This window comes from Chlorocebus sabaeus, chromosome 15 (genome assembly GCF_047675955.1).
Source record: "Chlorocebus sabaeus isolate Y175 chromosome 15, mChlSab1.0.hap1, whole genome shotgun sequence".
NCBI classification, from domain to species: domain Eukaryota; kingdom Metazoa; phylum Chordata; class Mammalia; order Primates; family Cercopithecidae; genus Chlorocebus; species Chlorocebus sabaeus.
In genome coordinates, this window is record NC_132918.1 from 76831437 (window position 1) to 76852815 (window position 21379).

The window sequence follows — 21379 nt, forward strand, 5'->3', positions numbered from 1 at the left end:
TTAAAGAGAAAAATCTGAATCACCTAAGAAAATAATTCACGGCCTTTATAGTTTTGCACTAATATACTCGTTAATATCCAGATGTTATTTACCTAATAAAATGTACAATTAGCTGTGAATTGACATGAACAAGTATTTACTGAGCACCGATTACGCAGATAGCTCCGTACTTTCTATGGGGTTTATATCAGAGCAATTCGAGTTTCCTCACTACCTCACTCACTTTAGGCTCATTTTGCCCTGAGTTTATCAGGTACCACTTTATTTTAGCGGATGAGGAGGGACGTGGGGAAAGGAATGGAAGGTATAAAAATACAAGGTAGACGTGCAGAAATTCGTGCACGAGAATCTTCGTTCTGTTATTTAGTAAAGTGAGAACTGGAAACAGCTTAACGTCCAGGGTAAGTTAGTTTCACTCATTCGACGGAATGTATGCAGCCGTTAATGCATTTCTGCATTTTCCCATATTTCCAGTGAACATACAGTTCTTTTGCAATACGGAGTACAAACGACAAAGGGCGAGAGAAGGTCGCATTTTGCCTGCCGGAGCTAGGGGCGCGCTTGCCGGCTCCAACCAGTTTCCGATGCCGGAAAACTTGTCTTCGCTCACATTCTCGGATTCCCGCGGCCGCAGAAGCCGGAGGCAGGACGTGGAGTACAGGGAGCAGGGCAGGCCATGTCACTGCCACCGCGGGCTCACTCGCAGCGCCACGCAAGGAGCTCCGGGGGCGGCAGAGCCCCTCGGACAGACCCACGCACCGAGGGCTATGGTAATGCGCCTGCGCATCCGTCACGTGGTGGGGGCTCCGCGCAAAGCGGGTTAAAAGTCACGACCGCAGAGAGCCCGCGAGCGTGCTGCTGGTCGGTGCGGCGCTCTCAGCGTCCTTTAAGCCGAGTTTGACCGAGGCCGCTCCGCAGTTCCCGCCCCTCAGCCCAGCTCTGCTCTATGAACCTAGCGGAGCCGCCTAGTACCCTTCCTCGCCGACCGCACAGACGCGCGAAACCGCGTCTTTCAACTGACAATGAAGCCGTAGCCGCGCAGCTCGGCCGCTCTGGGCGAATGGGCGCGAGGCTGGAAGGGGGAGGGGAAGTGGGAGACGGTTGGGTCAAGCGCCGCCCTAGCTGGCGCCCCTATTGGTGGGCGCCGCCGTTCTGGGCCCGCCCCCTAACGGACCTGTCGCTTTGTGACAGGCTGAGGGGCCAGTTCCTGTCGGGCCGGGGGCGGAGTCAGAGGTTGCTTGAGCTCCGCCCGGACTCCAGGGGGCTCCTCCCCCTGCTCCTCTCGGCTGGGCGGGCGGCGGGCGAGAGAGGGAATGTCATTGCTTCTTAGAGCCGTGGTGCCGCCTCCGTCTGCTGCTGCTTCTCTGGCGCCCTCGTCCCGTCGGCTTTCGCCGCCGCCGCAGCTGCACTGGTGATACGGATGGCTAGCGGGGCGCAGGGGCCATCTGGGTTGAGAGAGCGGCGTTCGCGGCCGCTGCTGAGGCGGAGACTCCCCGCCGCCGCTTCCTCCACCCCCAGTCCCCCGGCCTCGCGGCGCTGAGGGCGGGAGCGCGCAGAGCTCTTCCCTCCTCCTCCTTTTTCTTCCTCCTCCTCCTCCTCCTCCGGGTCCCCGCCCAGCACCCCTCGCACCAGGCGGCGGCGGCGGCGGAGGAGGAGAGCTAGACCCGCCGCCGGGGCACAACATGGCGGAGCCCTCGGCCCCGGAGAGCAAGCATAAGTCGTCCCTCAACTCGTCCCCGTGGAGTGGCCTCATGGCCCTGGGGAACAGCCGGCACGGCCACCACGGGCCCGGGGCCCAGTGCGCGCACAAGGCTGGCGGCGCGGCGCCGCCGAAGCCGGCCCCAGCGGGGCTGTCCGGGGGGCTGTCGCAGCCGGCTGGGTGGCAGTCGCTGCTCTCCTTCACCATCCTCTTCCTGGCCTGGCTTGCTGGCTTCAGCTCCCGCCTCTTCGCCGTCATCCGCTTCGAAAGCATCATCCACGAGTTCGACCCGTGGTAAGTGCCCCGCCGCCCCTCCCCCGCCCGCGGCCCGCGGGAAACCGGGACCCGCTCCTCTGCCGGCCGCGGCTCTCCTCGACTTGGCCCGGCGCCGCCGCCGAGCCCCGCTCGCGTCCTGGCTGAGGCGGGCGCGGGTCCGGGAGCTCCGGGCGCGCCCCCTGCCCGTGGGCGAAGTTTGCCCTGAGCAGCCTGAGACGGGGCGTCGGGGTCCGGGAGCGAAACCTTGACCCTCGGCCGGGCTAGTGTGACGACTGCCAGGAGTGTGGGTGCAGCCCCTCGCAGCCGGCTTTAGTCGCTGAGTCCGGACCCGCCACGCCACGAGCCGGCAGGTAGCTCCTCCGCGGACTCTCGGCGGATTCCCCGCCCTCCTCGCCCGGTGCTTTCGCGTTCTTTCATTTTTGCGGGCGCGTTTTTGCTAGTTCAGACGGAATTGGCCAGGGGGCTGCCCTGTTGCCGCCGTAGGTGGGTCCAGATGTGCTGGAACCCCGGCTGCTCACCCTTGGCAGTTTTACGCTTTTACTGTTTCTTTTTTTGCTCTCATACGAGAAGGGAAAAGGAGAGTGAGTGGCGTGTTGGAGGGAAGGAAATAATATCCCTGAAAGTGATCTGAAAGCTAGCTACTCTTATTTATTTGTCATTAGGTATTTTAAAGAGTGGCTTTTTTCAGAGCTCTTAAGTGCACTCAGCTCCTTACTGTTCCACTTCGTCTTGGGTTGCTTTTTAGAACAAGATCCTTACTCTCTTAGCTACTGTCACCCTTAGTGTGTTATGCACAACATCTGAAAGCATTACATTAATTCCTTTATCGGTCTGCAGGAAGGCTTGTGGATAAGAGCAAAGAGTACCACAGTGATGGGAGTCCTAGATTATAATATCGAAGTTGCACATAGTGTAAAGGAAATTACCCCACTCTTAACAGCACTAGCTAACTTAGACACGACGTTGGTCTGTGAATTATCTAGATGGGAAGATTGCTTTAACTTTTTTTTCACAACTTGCCCAACTCGAGTTAGGATTTTTCCCCCTGAGAGTATGCCTTTTAAAGTGGTGTATTTTGTAGATCTGTCAGCCTTGAGTTAATCTTACTTCCTCACGGTTAGACCTAATTAAATTTCAGGATATTTGTTTTATCATTTGAAATACAGAGAGAGAGAATCTTTTTTGAGAGTTACTAACTGTATAGATAACAAATGTTCGGCGGCGGGGGGTGACTTACCTGTATAGTAATATACCAGATTTAAGTTGTGCTGTTAAGGAGAGAAAAATTGATACTGCAACATCTATTGAACACCATAGGGGCCCACTCATGGGCAATTCAATTTAGATCAGTTAATTACTGTGACAGTCTTCCATGAAATGTTTTCATTACATTTTAGAAGTTTTGATTTTGTTTTCTAATACTAGTTTTAAAAAAATAACCTTTTTGTTAACGTGCAATCACAGAAGAAAATATGTTACTGTGGACTGTTTATGAGCCTAAGAATACTTGTGAAGGCTTATTGACACAATATTAGGTGGTCTTATTTTGAAACACTTAAGCAAATTAGATAAAAATGAAATTGGAACCAGAAAATGAAAGCTAGTATTTACTAGACAATATGAAAAAAGAAAGTTCTCTTTTCAGATTAAAATAGCAGAAATGCATGGTTGACCAAACATTTCAGGTAACAAAATTGTGAATATTTCCATAGTAACATTTTTAAAAATAGAAGGCTAAGTACTGAAGTTAAAGATTGCAGAAAAATTCACAACTAATGATGAGAGTTTTGTCATTTTTCTTTAAGATTAGAAATCTGCATCAAGTCAGCCAAAGATCCCCACTAAAATTGAGTAATGCAGTAATGAAAAGGCTTATTGGGTTGCTCAACAGATAAAGTGGTTAATTTTTTTTATTATTTTTAATTTTAATTTTTTTAAATGTAGTCAAGAATTAAAAGTTTTCTTTTTCCAGTTTCAACAATATGCTTGGAGGGCATAACTCTTTTTCATGCACATGAAAATATGTTTGGCTGGGCACAGTGCCTCATGCCTGTAATCCCAGCACTTCACTTCGGGAGGCCGAGGCCAGCGGATCACCTGAGGTCAGGAGTTCGAGACCAGCCTGGCCAACATGGTGAAGCCCCCCCCCCCTTACTAAAAATACGAAAATTAGCCAGGCGTGGCACAGGTGCCTGTAATCCCAGCTACTTGGGAGGCTGAGGCAGGAGAATCCCTCGAACCTGGGAGATGGAGGTTTCAGTGAGCCGAGATCGTGCCACTGCACTCCAGCCTGGGCAAGAAAGAGCGAAATTCCGTCTCAAAAAAGAAAATGTGTTTTGCTTCATTTTTTTAATATGTGAAAACGTATTTCTGACACATTATCATTTAGCTAAATTTGTACCATTTGAAAGTATACATCTCTGTTTTAAAGTGCTACTTAATTTAGGTATTCTGCATACAGTTTTAATATTGACATTTATTCTTAATTAAATGTTTATATTCATAATGTTAGATAATCCTGCTTAGTAGTAAAGAGATTTACAGAATAATGGAATGTCCCTATGCCTTACCATGAATGGAGATTTGTCAATATGAATCTAACGTCTAATTCAGGTGACTTAATGAGAGAATCAAGTTTCAGACAAAAAAAAAAAACCTTGTTTACTTCTTGTTTTTTTTTTTTCTGTCTTTTGAAAATCTCAAGTAGTTAGGCATCTCATTCATTCTTACCTAATTCTTACAGTCATTCTTTTTGAAAAGGTTGAAAGGAGGGGGATGTGTAGATTGCCTGCCATTATTACTTTGGGCTTTTAAAGCGTTTTTGGGCTTTTAAATATTTAGTTTTCTTCTATAGCTGCTAATAGTCGCAACACTTCAACTGGTCTGTAGGTGAACACTCTAGTGTTTCTAGTTTGGGAGTTGCTCAGATCACCATCATATCATATAGCAATGACACAGACCTTTAATAATATTTAAATGTTACTCTCAGGCTGTGCGTCCACAAACCAATTTATTCTGGCCTGCTCATACCTTCCCTGACCTCTTTTTCCATATCTCTATCACTGGTTTCGTTTCTGAAAGTCGTTTTAAGTGAAGGGTTTACTTTCCCTGTGAGCTATTTCTTTAAATTTTCCAGTAGTTCTTAAATTGTGTAGAAGACTCAAGTTAGCTGCTGAAAGTGACTTCTCATCACAGAGTTATACTTGTTTTTTAAATTTGTCACCCAAGTTATTTTATATATCTTACCAGTTGTCGTGAGGGGTGGTGTGTGATTTATTTATTGAAATACACTGCACTTTAGAATTTAGCAACATTTTTGGTAACAATTTGACTTCACTTTAGTAATTCCTCCCTTATCAGCTGAGTTGAACAGATAGGAGGAAGCAGTTTGGAAATGTGTGTTCTGTACTTGCCAAACATTTGATTAATCAACCACTTTAATAGTACTTAACTATACCTTTTTATCTGGAGCAAAATGCATTTTCTACATATTTTTATTGTAACTGATAATACTTTTACTTTATATTAGCCAGATACCTTTTCCTTATCCATTATCTTGTTAAATTGTGGTAGCCTTTCCCATAGAAGCAATGAAGTTCCCTATGTGAGAACTGTCTTTTTTTCCTGCCTTCGCAGGTTATAAAGTGGGTTCTCCCTAGGGAGAATTCTCTGAGCCTTAGGTTTTGGCTGTAGTTAGCAAAAATGCAGCAGATGCCTTTTTGCTGGGCAGAAAGTTGCAATTTAGAGTTGGAACTTAGAGTGCAATTTTTCCAAAGAAACTATGGTATAAATTGGTTAATTAGTATAGATATGTTTTCAAAGGAGTGATAAACCTTTGGAACATAAGCTGTTATAAGTTGGGGACTACTTCCTGTACTTTGAGGTCTCCATGTTTTCCTTCACTTTGCAGATGAAAAAAAAGAGGCGGTTGACCTCAGTTCTGAAGAGGACAAATTGGTAGCAAAACCAGTTTTAGAACACAAACGTCCCCAAATCTTAAAAAGTCACTTTGACTGTGGGATCATTAGCATCAGCAGTCCAGCTGCACTTCAGACCAGGTATTACTGTTACTGATTACTGATTTCATTGGCAATTAAATTGTGTGAATTTATGATAAGATTGGTACTACTACCATTTCGGTTGAGCGTGATGGCTTCCATAGGTAGTAATCATGGATTTCATGAAGTATAGTCCCTAGGGTAGTTGGGTCTGTCATGAATGCCCTTGGGACTTTTTCTTCCCTTTTTAGGGTTTTCATATCTTAAAGGCTAACTTGGGTAGGACTACATGCCCCTAACTGCCATGAACAGTTTGCATAAAGACAACATTGGTTATAAACATTAGAAACTCAATATAAGGATTTACTTCATAATCTCTGACCTAGTTGTTAATAAATATGGGCTAACTTAACTGTAATCAATTTTTGTACTCTCAGTAAGTTTGAGAAAATGTTAACATTTATGTTTATTGTATCTTAGTATTCATCTGTGCACACATGCTCTCAGAAATGAAGGATGGAAAGGTTAATATTATTCTCAAGTGACCAAATCATGTTTTTCCCTCAGTTTGTTTACTTTTAAAACTTAATGATCTTAGGGAGTGAAAATACTGCAGTTGGCTTCTAAAGACCCCACAATTCAACAGACCTATTGCTAAACTATTACAAACATTTTCAAATACACAAAGTTGAATTTTATAGTGAACACTCATATACGCTCACCAACTAGATTCTACAATTAATATTGTGCTTTAGCATATCTTCCTGTCCATTACTACTTTTAAATCCTGCTTGTAGACAGACATTGTTTACTATGATATGAAGAATACCATCTTTGTTCCCCAATGCCATGATAAAGAGGATTTATTTCTGCATAGTGTTTGTTTTCTATATTATTTGAACATTTGTATATAAATGCTGTTTCAGTATCCTCAGACTGAAGTTAGGATCAGATTCCATCATTCCAGGTTTTGGTTAGCAGCTTACCTGAGTGCATTGTAAATCAGTGCATTAGTTCTACATCTGTTAAATGACTTGACTTTGCTGAATCTGGTGTCTCAGAAGAAACTCTGAAGTGGATAGATGGATATTGATGTTGATGTTGGTTTTATTAGGTGTAATTCATGTGAAACTCCTAAATTCCTTGAATTACTAGAAGACTTTTATAGGTCAGCCTGTTGTCTCTGTCATCTTTCATCCAGAGGTAATGGTTTAGCTTTAGTGTGATTGCAAAAGTGGCTTCTGTAAATCCCTGCAATAGGAAAAAAGAAAAACATTTCCAAATGATATAGGACCCACAGATACACTATATTGGCCAAATTAATGCTGTTGAAAGGGGAAAACATGTAAATGGTTCTCCTACTACTCTGTCTTCAACCATCTCTCTACCTGATTTTGGTGGATGCTTTTTGTATTTAAACCAGTAATTCTTCTGAGAAGGCTTCTGTTGTCCTCCTCTTACCTACTTCTGACAAGGAGTAATTTCCGGGAATTTAGAAATTGATAGAAAGTGGTAATACTGTAGGGTTTTTTGTTTGTTTTTAAAGTGGAATATATTAGGAGGTGAGGGTTAGTGCTGGGGGAGATAGGATCAGTTGCCCCAGAGGCTCACATATTTAGGTAAATATACATTAATCTGCATTTGTAGGCTTGCCAGGAAATCTAACCACTATTTAGAATTTTATGTCTTTGGAAAAATGCTTTCATAGTTTCAAATGAAAAACATCTAAACATGTTTTGGAATATAAGGTGTACATGAATTAGTGAATACCTCTTTCTGTTGTTCAAGATTGTGCTATTATATGTAGACAAACGAATCTAAAAAATTGTGACAGTTGGCACTAATAGACCACTCTCAACTGTGTCTATTTTCTTTTCTTTCTAATGTCACAGGATAACTTTAATGTTTGTTCTAAACGAGTAGATGCTTAGTTTTTACAGTGTTTTACAATCCAATGACATCTTAGAATTGAGGAGATGAGGTAATGTCTTTTTATTTCCGTAGACAAAAGATAATTCAATTCAGTATTTCCCACAAGAATTGAAGGATACAGGTCTGCCTGACTCCAAAGTCTGTTTTTACTACACCCTCTGCCTCCAGGGCCAGCTTAACTAAAAGTGTCCTCTGTTTAATTTATGTTTTTTTATCAGGTGCCCCAAATTAAGTCTTAAAATACTGGTCTATCAAAATACCTCTTCACAATCTGGGCTGTAGCTAACTAAACTTACTAGTTGAATAGTAGCTGATTACTTTGATTGTTTTGATGGAGCAAAGAGATGAGTTGATGGTTTTAAGACTTTTAACCTTCAATTACTATGGGATTTTCAGAAACTTCGAAGAGAGTAGCTGAATGAATGAGAGGAAAAGATGATCAAATCCAACTGAATATTATTAAGATTTATTTTGTCTGTAAAAAGTTCATAATAATGAGATTGGAAGTCTTAAGCCGTGCCAGTTAAGGGAATTGGGAGATGGAGAGCTGAGCTTTCAGAGTAGACTCAGAATTCTGTAACCCACAGGATTTTTAAGAGTATATGTTGGCCACCTATTTTCTAAGAAGCTAAGGACCAGAAGGATAATACTTTTTCAAAGGTGATACATTTATAGCTTGGCTAGATTCTTTTCCATTTTCGTTGCACCTATGTTTGCTGTAGAAGGGAATATTTTGAAAAGTTGTTAGAAATTGTTACTTCAGAAGATGAGGGGAAGTTACTTTCTACCACTCAGTTTAAATTGACACTATTGTGAATGTTGACAATTCAGGCTTAGATATGGAAACAAATAGAGCTTTTGTGTGAAGCTTTACTTATCTGGAATTGATTATTTAAAAAATTGTGTGTACTGGTTGTCTGTAATCTCCATAAATTAGCAGTGTAAGTTTTAAAACTTTCTTCTTTTTTACCTTGTTTGCTCATTCCTATTAAAAGGGAAATGTTACTGCATAAAGACATATTTAAAGTTTTGTTGATATTAGTAAAGTGTGTTAAAGTGTTAATGATTAGTTGATAACTAAGTTAATAATATTTTCTTTTTTTTTTTTTTCCCATGCCTTACAGGTTTATTAGCTACTCTCAAGTAATTAAAGACTTGTCTCCCCAGTGTGGTATTCTTTAGTGATATCTAGCAGCCCCTCCAACCTATAAAATCCTTCAAATGAATTGTGTTGAATTTTAAATATTGGTGCTTTGTTTCACTTTCCCCCCACCCCCACAATAGATAGATAATGTTGTAACATATAAGGTATACATATATATGCAAATACTAGTTTCGAAGGTAAAATTTTATGTTTTTGCCCACACTGTTAAAAAAAATTAAAATGAGTGTAGTGTGATTTTTCAAAATTGTAGTATATCCACAGCTTAAATTATTGTTAGTTGCTGACCAAATTTGTCTTAAGGAGAACACAGGCCATAAGGAGTTGGAGAAAAGGATCATAACTGGAAACTCACTCGTGACCACCATGCACACCACATGTTTATTATTTGATGCCTGTTCTTAAAATACCAGTAACACCTGTAGACTATACCTTGTTTAAGAAGGTTTATTATTATTCTTATTTTTATTTATTTATTTATTTTGACAGGGTCTCGCTCTGTTGCCCAGGCTGGAGTGCAGTGGTGCGATCTCTGCTCACTGCAAGCTCCGCCTCCTGGGTTCATGCCATTCTCATGCCTCAGCCTCCCGAGTAGCTGGGACTACGGGCGCCCGCCACCGTACCCAGCTAGTTTTTGTGTTTTTAGTAGAGACAGGTTTTCATCTTGTTAGCCAGGATGGTCTCAATCTCCTGACATCGTGATCCGCCTGCCTCGGCCTCCCAAAGTGCTGAGATTACAGGCATGTGCCACCGTGCCCAGCCTGGAAGGTTTGTTATTAAAGTAAATTATTATACATCTTATTTATGTAACCCACATCAGAAATGGAGTGAGTACAGAACTGTTGGAAGGCAGCACTCTTGTACAGTTATATTATTTGAAAATAAGTCTTAAATGGTTCTATAAACAAGAGCAAAGAAATGAGTTCTGCAAAAGATTTCATTAGAGGAGTAAAGATAATTCAGTTTCAGTTTTTAAAACAGTTTTCTTTTATGATGAAGTATGACACATCCTGAAAAATATAAATCTAATGTAAAGTATAATGAACACCCATGTGACTGTTACCCAGATCAAGATCATTGCCACACCTTAGACAACCTGGTGTGTTTCTCAATCCATTCCACCCCTTGACTTTATAGTGATGACATCCTTCCTTTTTCTCATAGGTGATAAACTCTGTGTGCATTGCTAAACAATACAATTTAGTTTTGCCTATTTTTAAACTTTAGATAAATGGAGTTGTGGCTTTTGTGTCTCTTTTTTTCTTTTTTCTTTTTTTTGGCTGAGCATTTTCTTTAAGATTCATCCTTGTTGGTCAAAGGATCGTTGACAGTATGTAAGTAATAACGTTCAGCAATAATTTGACTAACCACGTATCTTATTCACCTGAGGGGGTTGCCTGTTCTTTAATAGCAGGAAGTGCCTCTAGGAAAGAGAAGGGGAAGGTATTCTTCTCTTCACTTGAGATTAAGAATTATCTTAAGTCTGAACCCTTGAGCTGGAGTCATCCTTGACTAGAGTAACTTTGACAACTTTGTTTTAAGGTACTAATTGTCCAGAGATTTAATTTATCTACAGAAACCAAGAATTTAAGAAAGTGGGTGGGAAAGAGAGACATCATTGTCTTTCAGGAGACAAATGATAATCAGATAAATGCAAAATGACTAGTTTTTAAATGATGGCTTTTTGTCAACTATTATTTTAAAGTATTGTATATTAAAATTGGTGTAAAGGAGGGATTGGTTGTTTGATACTTCTTGAAAGCAAGAAAGAGAATACTGGAAGTGGAGGTCTGAGCTGAGGAATTTAGGAAAACCCTAAGCATGGAGTGTTTGCTGTATTGATGTATTTGCAGAGATTGTCAATCCTGGTTGGTTTTTAGGTATTTTGTTGTTTGTGTAGATTTAGCAATTTTGCATATATTGCATTTCTGTCATAATTATTTATTAAAGAAAAATTTAAATCTAGGACTGTCTTTCTTCAAACTTTGTTTAGTCAGCCAGTATTTCTACAGAATTCAAACTTAATATTTAAACCAAGTGTCTTAGGGTAGGTGTACATACTGTGTCCCATCTTCACAAAATCCCATGTGTACCTGCCAGAGAGTAATATAAATGGCTCAAATTAGGTTCTAGTTGGATGATGGTCCAACTGAGTGATTTAACCTATTTTAACGCCTCTAGTGTATTTCTTATATGAATTCCTCAAATGTGGATTTTTTTCTGAGATATATTAACTATTAAGAAAAATTCCAGGCTGGCTGGGTGTGGTGGCTCGTGCCTGTAACCCTAGCACTTTGGGAGACTGAGACGGGTGGATCACGAGGTCAGTTCAAAACCAGCCTGGCCAACATGGTGAAACCCCCCCCCCAAAATTAGCCAGGCGCAGTGGCAGTCACCTGTAATCCCAGTTGCTCGAGAGGCTGAGGCAGGAGAATTGATTGAGCCCGGGCGGCAGAGGTTGCAGTGAGCCGAGATCGCGCCACTGTACTCCAGCCTGGGCGACAGAGTGAAACTCCGTCTCTAAATAAATAAATAAATAAATAAATAAATAAATAAATAAAAAGAGAGATAAATTCCAGGCCTGCTTCTCTCAGAAATCACAGTTGATCATATGTGTCTTACGTGAGAGGTCTAGGTACAGGTTTTATTAATACAAAACAAACTAAGTTTTACTTAGGATTGTTTATTTGTCTACCTAGGCCAGAGCCATTTTGAAGATTTTAACACCTGTGTGTGTAAAAACACTCAGGGAGACTTACTGTTCTTTGCCAAAGTTGGTAAGGTACTGGTATGATGATTTAAATTTTGGTGCTCATTTTTCCTCCTATGAATATAATAATAACTTATTACTATTATTGTAGAGAGACAAAAGATTCTTTAGGGCAAGAACATTTTTCTGATCTTTCTAGAATATCCTACACAGTATTAGGAACATAGTGAGTGCACAATGAATATTAAGACAGATCCTTTAATGATAACCACGTTTTATGTTTTGGTCATAATAGTAATACTGTAGTAAGTCTGTGTGGTGCAATACTTTGAAATTTTGGATTTGACTGTGATGTCAGTAAGATCACATGTGCAGTGAACATCATCATCCCACTTTCAATAAATATGTCGTATTAATCTTAATAGAAAAAAGAAAGCGTTGACGATGAAGAAAGGAGGTAACGTTTATGGAAGAAGTGGTATATGTGATCATCATGACGGCCATCAACAATTGGGAGATGAATGGCTGGATGGATAACTTAGGAAGAACTTTGAGGAAGGTTTTAGTTTCCTGAGTATTTCTTCCAAGTACAAGTAAGTCTTAGAGAGGTCTGTCTCAAGTGTTAACTCACTAGTTAGGGAACATTGAATAAGAGAAGACAAACTAGTTAATATCCAAAAACCATATGAGTTATGAAAGTTTTATTCTTTTCAAATAAGAAATGAAAAAAGACAGATGTCAGCAATAGAAGTAAAATTCACAAGCTGCCATTTTAATTGAACTTGAGAAATATATTCTGATGCGAAGGAATAGTAAGAATTGAAATTATCATTGCATACATAGGCATTAGTTAGAATATACTAAATTCATGCACATGATGAATTTGGGTGGGGTTGGATTAATGATCCATTTGGTTTCATGGCTCTTGATTTAACTTTATGATTGTAGTGAATTAATATGCAAATTAAGCAACACTTTAGGAAACCATCCCAGCTCTGACTGATCTCATTTAAACTTTCCCGTAAGAGGTGAAAGGGATACTAAATGAAAATACTCATTAGGGATGAAATAAGTTGCTTGTCTTCATTAAAGTGTCTTTGCAATGGAAATAGCTTTGTTTTTGTCTAATTACTGGAGAGGATCATTGAATATTGTAGATATTTTGAGTTAAATAAACCAGATATAAAGTCTTTATTTTTCTTTTATTATGAATTGAATCCTGACAAAATGGTCAGTTCTTTAGTTATAGAATCATTCCATGTAATAATAGCAATATTCCTGTGAATCCTAAAACAGTATGCTGTAATGATCTCACTAGATGTTTTTGCTTTTAAAAATGTGTGCTTTTTTAAAAACAAATCTTTGTCCATCACTGTGGCTTTTAAAAAATCTATTACAGTGAGCAGGGTTTGTTGACTACATTGAAACTTAAAGCATTGCCTATGTCCACTGGGCGCAGTGGCTCATGCCTGTGATCCCAGCACTTTGGGAGGCCAAGGTAGGCGGATCACAAGGTCAGGAGTTCGAGACTAGTTCCCCATACCAGCCTGGCCAACACGATGAAATCCCATCTCTACTAAAAATACAAAAATTAGCCGGGCTGAGGCAGGAGAATTGCTTAAACCCAGGAGGCAGAGGTTGCAGTGAGCCAAGATTGCACCACTGCACTCCAGCGTGGGTGACAGAGCAAGATTCCATCTCAGGGAGGAGGGGGGAACGTTGCATATGCTCCTAATTTTTAAAATATAATAACCTTGTTCCATAGAAGTTTAGTTTCAATCCCAAGATTATTTTTACTCTAGACCATCGCTAAAGAAGGCTTTTATTTTAATATGCTAAGCAGCTTTCTGGCATTTGAAGGAACAGGATAATGAAACTGTGAAGTAGATGAAATGAATCTAATCTTAAAACTGTAAAGGCCAGTCATAAGTCATGAGTTTGAGAAGCAACCAAAATCTTTTTAAATGAAGATTTTTTTCCTAAAGTTGTTAAAATCAGTCACTTCATTAGAAAGGAAAATCTTTTCACGTGTTTAAATACTTTATTTTGGTTGTTAAAATAATTTACTGCATTTAAATGAAGTGTCAGATATAAACAGCTATTATATGAAAGGTTTTCCTTTTGAAATCATTCTGGACATTTAAAGAGTATGTAACATTAAGTGATATAACTGTATAAGAATCACAACATAATACAAAGTTATAAATAAATTTTTAAATAAATTGAAGTATATTTAACATATAACTTGCATATAAAATGGGCTGTCATATTCTATATATAATTATAAAACTGAATGATAAATACTTGTGAGCCTCCTAGCCAACTACAGAACCAGAACATTAACAATTTTACGTCTGGCTGTGTTTCTTCTCTAGCCTGTTCCTTTAGTTTCCCCCTTAGGACTCGGCAACATTATGCTGAATTTTGTTTAACATGTCCATTGCCATATTTTAATAAAACTCTCGTATGTATATATCTGTAAACCAAGCTTGTCTACCCTGCAGCCCAGGGTGGCTTTGAATGAGGCTCAACACAAATTTGTAAACTTTCTTAAAACATTAGGAGTTTGTGGGGGTTTTTTTTTTGTTTTTTGTTTTTTGTTTTTTGTTTTTTGTTTTTAGCTCATCAGCTATCGTGAGTGTATTTTATGTGTGGCCTAAGACAATTATTCTTCCACTGTGGTCCAGGGAAGCCAAAAGATTGGACGCCCCTGCTGTAAACAATATATTGCTAATTTTTGATTTGTTTGGAGCTTAAAAAATGGTATTAGCTTATTTATCCTTCTCTCTGACTTTCATTTATACACCTGGTAGTTGACAGATGTTTGAATATCCAGTTTTTTTCTATTATGAAACATTCTACTATGAACATTAAAACTGTTTTCTGATGCATATGTGTGGATGTTTGCTGGGGTATATACCTGTGTGTGGGATTTTGTCAAAATATGCTTCAGTTATTTATGAAAATGTACCAGTCCAAAACTTAATGACAAAACAGCATTTTATTATTTCACAATTTCATGGGTTGAGCGGGATGTCCTTCAGCTTCATGTGTCAGCTGAGGTGCTGAGATGATTGTAGTCACCTGGAGGCTCAGTAGGCTGTAGAGCTGGGACTAGAATGTTTGGGATGCCTGGACAGCTGAGAGTCATCTGGAGTCTTACTCCATTGGAATCTCAGCTGGGGCTTTTGACTCCTCCATGTGACTGCTTAGTCTGCCTCAGCATTGCAGCGGGGTTCTGACAAAGAGAACATTTCAAAGAGGGAGGAAGCTGCCAGGTCAACTAAGGGTTAAGCTTGAAATAGACACAAGTAACTTCAATGATATTTTGTTGTTCTCAAAATACACACAGATTTAGCTCAATGTTGAGAGGAGATGCATATACAGGTAGGGGCAGAATTGTTTAGGGTCGTCTTTGGAAACACCGCAATGTGTTTATCATTTTTATCTCCTGTAAAATATCTGTTCATGTCTCTCCCAAAGTTTTAAATTGGGTTGTTTAGTCTCACTAATTTAGTAGGAGGTTTTATGTATATGTATTTTGCATCCTAAGTCTGGGTTAAATTTGTTGCAGATATCTTATTCCAGTTTGTGGCTAATTGGTCCTTAAAGCAATCCTGTTAGATGTTTTATTGCCCCAGTTTTACAGATGAGAAGAGAGAGTACTGCTTAGTATGTTAAAAGGATAGGCCTTGAAGTCAGCCTCCAGGGTGACATTTTTGTTGCAAAGAATAGCATTTGCAAAGGTGTACAATTATGAATCAGCATGATGCTTTGCTCAACCTACCTGTTATACCCCTTCCCCTCCAAATAATTGAGGCTTGGAAGAATTTACAATTACTTTTATTTACTTGTGGTAAATTTTAATGTAACTGTGACTTTTGCTATGAGTAGACTGAGGACATATGTTAGATGACTTGCCCAGAGTGACAGAGTAGGCAGTAAGTTCAGCGCCAAGTTCTTTCTAGTTTTACCTGCCCTCCTTATTCCTCAATTTTTTTTCTCTAAATTATTCATTTGGATCAGCCAGGTTCTGCCAGCATATTCAAACTCCATCTTAAATGTAGTGTCAAAATATTTTTCAAAATTATAATAGAAGCCAGAGATTTATAATTAATATTCAAATGTTTGCATTATATACTTTAAAAAGAACACTGTGGGTCAGGTGCGGTGGCTCACACCTGTGATTTCCACATTTTGGGAGGATCACTTGAGGTCAGGAGTTCGAGACCAGTCTGGCCAACATGGTGAAACCCCGTCTCTACTAGAAATACAAAAAATTAGCTGGGCATGGTGGTGCATGCCTATAATCCCAGCTACTTGGCAGGCTGAGGCACAAGAATTGCATGAACCCGGGGGGCGGAGGTTGTAGTGAGCTGAGATCGCACCACTACACTCCAGCCTGCACGACAGAGCAAGACTCAATCTAAGAAGAACACTGTAGGCACGCATCAAGTACAACTCAGTTGCTTTAAACTGAAATGCCACAGAACAATTCTGAATTCCAAAATGCAAAGCTTTGGATAAAACAGCCTGAACAAGTACAAAAAGACGTTAATAAATTTGTAGACACTTCTTCCCAACCTTCAAATTAGGAAGATTTGTTCTGTGTAAAAGTATAGTTTCTGATCCTTACAATTCTATATGTTGAAGGCACCTCAGCATATCTCTGCAGTATAAAAACAGTGCTTCAGGCAGCATGACTTATTTTCATGTCACCTCAGATTTCTTGGATCTAACATTTAAAGACAGAGTGGAAATAATAATACTTAGTGGAAGGATTCTTGGACATGTAGTGAAATACAGAGCATCTTGAGACTTTTGACCAAGTAATGTTTAGTTGTTTACCTTCCTGTTTGGCTGGAACAGGAGTGGTGATTCCAGCCATTGCATGATTGAGCCTCATTCATTTTTATTCTTTCCTGCCCCGAATTCTTCCACTTTAAACATCTTAAAGAGGTAGTTATCCTTGCTTAAGAAGTAAACTAAAGTATAACATATTTGCTATAATAATGCTGATATAATGTTACTGTGATAAAGTTTAGGTGTCAAGTAGTTTAGCAAAAAGATTTCACCAGGTTGAGCATAGTAACACAGGGAAAATGAGCCATTTTAAAACAGTGAAAAAAATGTTTCTGTGAATCAGGGGGTGGGGGGGGGGAGAACAGCCATTTTCTCCCCTGTTTTACGGATGACTCATTTGCAAAACGGAACAAAATGAGTCCATTTAAAATTTAATAAAAGTATTTTTAACATTTGTATTCTCAAAATAAATTTTAAAAGAGTATACCAAACATGCTAATCTCTGAGGCATTTAGTGCATGTTATTATTTTACAGAAATTTAAGTTATTTTAAATATGTTAAGGATACTAAAGCTTCCCTATAGTTCAGTATTGACCATCTCTCCTCAGCCTCTCTAAAGGTAGGAGAAAACTGATTTGTTCTCCTTTTATTCTCTTCTTTCTCTGCTCCCTCATTAGTTTGCTGTTATTTTCTGTTTGGAAAGGGAGTGAAGAACCTTCCCCCTTTGAGGGAGATAAGTTTTGGTTTCCCTGTAATATGGAACAAACTTCATACCTGGCAAGCACAAAGAAATTATTATTTTGCCAAAGTATGTTCTGCAAACCACATATTCCAGAAATTACACTTCTAAGCAAAATAATCTTTGATAATTTGAATTTGGGAAAAGACTGCTTACTACATTCTTTGATACTGATTTTTGATTCACATTACCATGTTACAGTCTTAAGTTCTTCAGTTAACTGTTAATTTTATTTAGTATTTACCGTATTTAATTTATTAATCACTGTAAGATTTTAATTTTTTTTTTAGTTAGTGTTCCATGCAATTCATGGAAAAGACTGATGTCCATGTTTTATTTGATAGATGAGGAGCATGAGGCCTAAGGCTAAGTGACTTTACCAAAGTCATAGATAATAAAACTACGACTGACATTCTTCAATGTTTTATATCTTTTTATTTGTTTATTTGAATTACTGCATTAGGAACAAGTATATCCACATTAGGAACATACTTTTTTTTCAAATGGGACAGTCGAGTATCTGCTCATTGATAACATCCCCCCTGATTCTCCTGATTTGTCTTGATGACTAAGTTGAGTATTATACCACTAACCTCTATGGTATTTAGTTAAGTTCTCAGGCCTGTATACATTGCTTATTCTGAGTGATTGTTTTATTTTAGTTTACCCTTTGCTGTTGCTTTCCACCCAGACTGTCCTCAGAAAGTTGGTCATTTTGCTTTTGCCTATTATTAGTTGCCCAACCACTTTGGCTCTTCCATCACACCAACCTGTGGGCCATGGGATATTATTACTACAGATAATGCTTGTTAGTTATAAACTTTATATTTATAGTATATGACTATGGGTCTGACGTAAACGTGTATTATATATTTGTATATCTAATAATTGTTAGAAATCCTCTATATAGTATAATGCGTAATCATATGTCTAATTTAGATAATAGCTAGTAACAAGAAATGTAAATATAACATGTTTATATATAATATTTACTGGAGATTTGTTTCTATAATATATGAATATTTATGCCTGACCTAATTTGTTACACACATTGTGTGTGTGTTATATAAAGAGAAAGAACACTTGTGCCTATCCCTTCTGCCTACCTTATTTAGATTTCCATCTCTATTGGGCTTAGCTGAGCAAAGTGTCACTGGATAGTTTTAATTGATCAAATACACTATTTTGTATGTGATCTTAGGGGTTTTTTTTTTTTCAGATTTTTTTGAGTGCCATTAAAATGCTCTAACAGCCTCTTACTTTGTTGTAATTTTTTTTTTGTTGCCAGTTGCTTTTTCTTTTTTCTAATTAGTTTAGTAAATGTCCTTTATAAATCAGAATAGACCCTCGTTTTTCAAATGGATACTGATAAAAATCGACAGTTGTCACTGCCAATTGAGGCAGAAGAGATGGTACTAAAATAGGAATCCTGTTTTCAGTTAATGTGTGTTCAAAAGTTTTGCTCTGTGTATTCTTTTTTTGATTTGCACATGCATCTAACTTTAAGTTGGAAGATGCAGAGTAGCTCTGAGGAGTCTTCCAAGACATTTGCAGCCTTTAAACAACCGTTGGTTTTCTCTCTGTGCTGCTCAAAGTAGAGAAACAGGTACTTTGTGTATCTGAAACTTATGACATGCTCTCTGCTTCAATCAAAATGACCACCCATCAGTTGCAAGAGCAGAGAGAGGTTTGTGAGAGTAGTCCGAGATCCAGTTGCAACTGTACAATGCCACATTTATGGTGGTACATTTGTGAGTCTTTCCCTTCAGTTAACCTAGTAAAAGTAACCTAGTAAAAAAAGTTCTTCTCATATATCATTAGTAATCATTACGAATTTGTATCATTGTTTTCCTGTTGTTAAACACTGATAGGAATTTATGTAATCATACTAGGCTTGAACATAACTCATGAGTTTCCATATTTTAAGTTATAAAATTGGCTATGTTCAATGTGATTATCTAGACAGTGCTCATGTGTATCACTTGGTGAGACTGAATTTAGACTGTTTTTTTCGTTCTATTGAAGGGGGATTTTTTTTTTTCCCATGTGTTACATTTAGTAGAGTTCATCAGTCTGGCATCCTTTCATTTTTGATCCTGCCACTAGATGGCAGGAGCAATAAAAGGTAGATTGAAATACCAACTTTAGTTGGCCTTAGCTGCTTTGTACTTTACCTTGGTTGTTCTCTGTCCCTATTAGTGCTGAATTTTGTGTATATATGAAGTGTTCCAAATAGTGGTATTTAGTCCTGTAAGAAAGACCTGATACCTTATATAGCCTGAGAGGACCTACTAATAGGAAAAAGAAGAAGAAATAGAATAATCCTTGAGGTGTTCTAACACTTTATCTTTTGCCCTCTACTTTTCTATTTTTATTCTCCCTTTGTTGAATTATACGCCTTTCCTTTATTTCCTGATTGTGGTTTTGGGGTGATTTTTTTGTTTTTGTTTTGAGATAGGGTCTCGCTCTGTTGCCCACGCTGGACTGCAGTGGTGTCAGCTCACTAGAACCTGTGCCTCCCAGGCTCAAATGATCCTCCACCTTAGGCTCCCAAGTAGCTGGCACCACATGTGCATGCCACCATGCCTGGCTAATTTTGAAAAATTTTTGGTAGAGACAAGATTTTGCCATGTTGCCCAGGCTGGTCTTGAACTACTGGGCTCAAGTGATCCACCTGCTTCGGCCTCTCAAAGTGCTGGGATTACCGGCATGAGCCACTGTGCCTGGCCTCTTTCCTGATTCTTTTATGCTTATGTTAGCATTCGTAATTGGTCATTTCTGTTGGTGATATTAGTCGCTTTCTCATTTACCGTTCCCACGAATACATGTTAACTTGGCCAGTTTTGGTAGTTGTGTGTGTAAAATCTTATGGTACACTTCACAAACAAACTATTATAGGTGGCTCTGTAAATCTTTACAAAAAGGGTTATTTTCAAGAGAGCCTATTTATTGATAGTCTTTGAAGAACAGAGTGGTAGACAGAGTCTAGGGTGATGGAATGTTGCTTCCGTGATTATGTGATGTTGTGTAAAACTTTGTTTTACCTGCAGACTTGCACCAGAGACTCCTTGCTAGCATTATCAGATAAGCAGCCCTATTAGGGAAGCCTACGTGGCAAGGAACTATCAACAGCCTCTATGATGCTTCCACCAACAGCCAGGAAGAAACCAGGGCCCCTCAGTCCTATAACCTCAAGGAAATGAATTCTGCCGGCAGCCTAAGTGAGCTTGGAAGCAGATTATTTCCCTAATTTAGCCTCCACATGAGAACCCAACCCTGGTGACATCCTAATGGCAACCTTGTGAGACCCTAAACAGAAGATCCAGCTAAACTATGCCTAGATTTCTGACCCATGAAGCTGTGATATAATGAGTATATGTTGGTTTAAACCTCTGAGTTTGTTTAAAATTGCTGTTATAAACAGTAGGAAACTAATACAAATACCCTTCATAAACCTTTCTTTCCATCTGTGAATGTTGCTACCTAACTTCTCTCTGATCTCATGTAATCAAAAAATATTGATTGAATACCTCTTATTTGTCAGGGACTGTGGCTACAGTAGTGTGAACCCAAATAGACATGATTCTAGTTTAGTGAGGGAGTTAAACTTGAACCAGTATGAATGACCAATGCTGTGCAGGAACATGATACAATGAGAGTTTATAATAGGGAGATAAACTAAACACATTGTCTTTTTAGGAATCCTTATTTGACTTTTAAAAACTTACGCTTACTACATTTCTTTCTTACCTTTTTTTTTTAAAGCATATTTCTGCCATCACAAAGTTGTTCTATCTTTATTTTCTGTTAGCATTATGAAAACTTCCTATATGTATTTTTTAACCCTTACGTGTGTTCTTTCCTCTCTCAAGAACACTTCTACTGTTTTCCTGCCTTTTTGCTCAATGATTCATCCAGGTTTAGGTTGGATGTCAGTTATAGAAGCCATCCACGAGTCCTTGGGACAGTAAGCTTCATGAGGACAGGTCTGTCCTGTTTGCTAGTGTCTTTAGCACCCAGTGTGATATATAAGGTAGGCTCTTAAAACAAATATAACTT

General features: G+C 39.1%; 1 protein-coding gene across 1 annotated transcript in view; it reads left to right on the forward strand.

Moving 5' to 3' along the window:
• The first annotated feature begins 1281 nt into the window (after positions 1–1281).
• Positions 1282–21379, forward strand: part of STT3B (STT3 oligosaccharyltransferase complex catalytic subunit B) — a 104996-nt gene continuing 84898 nt past the window's right edge. The window contains exon 1 of the mRNA XM_008009357.3: positions 1282–1993. Within this exon, the coding sequence (XP_008007548.1) occupies positions 1683–1993 (311 nt within the window). The 5' untranslated portion in view covers positions 1282–1682. The remainder of the gene's footprint in view (positions 1994–21379) is intronic.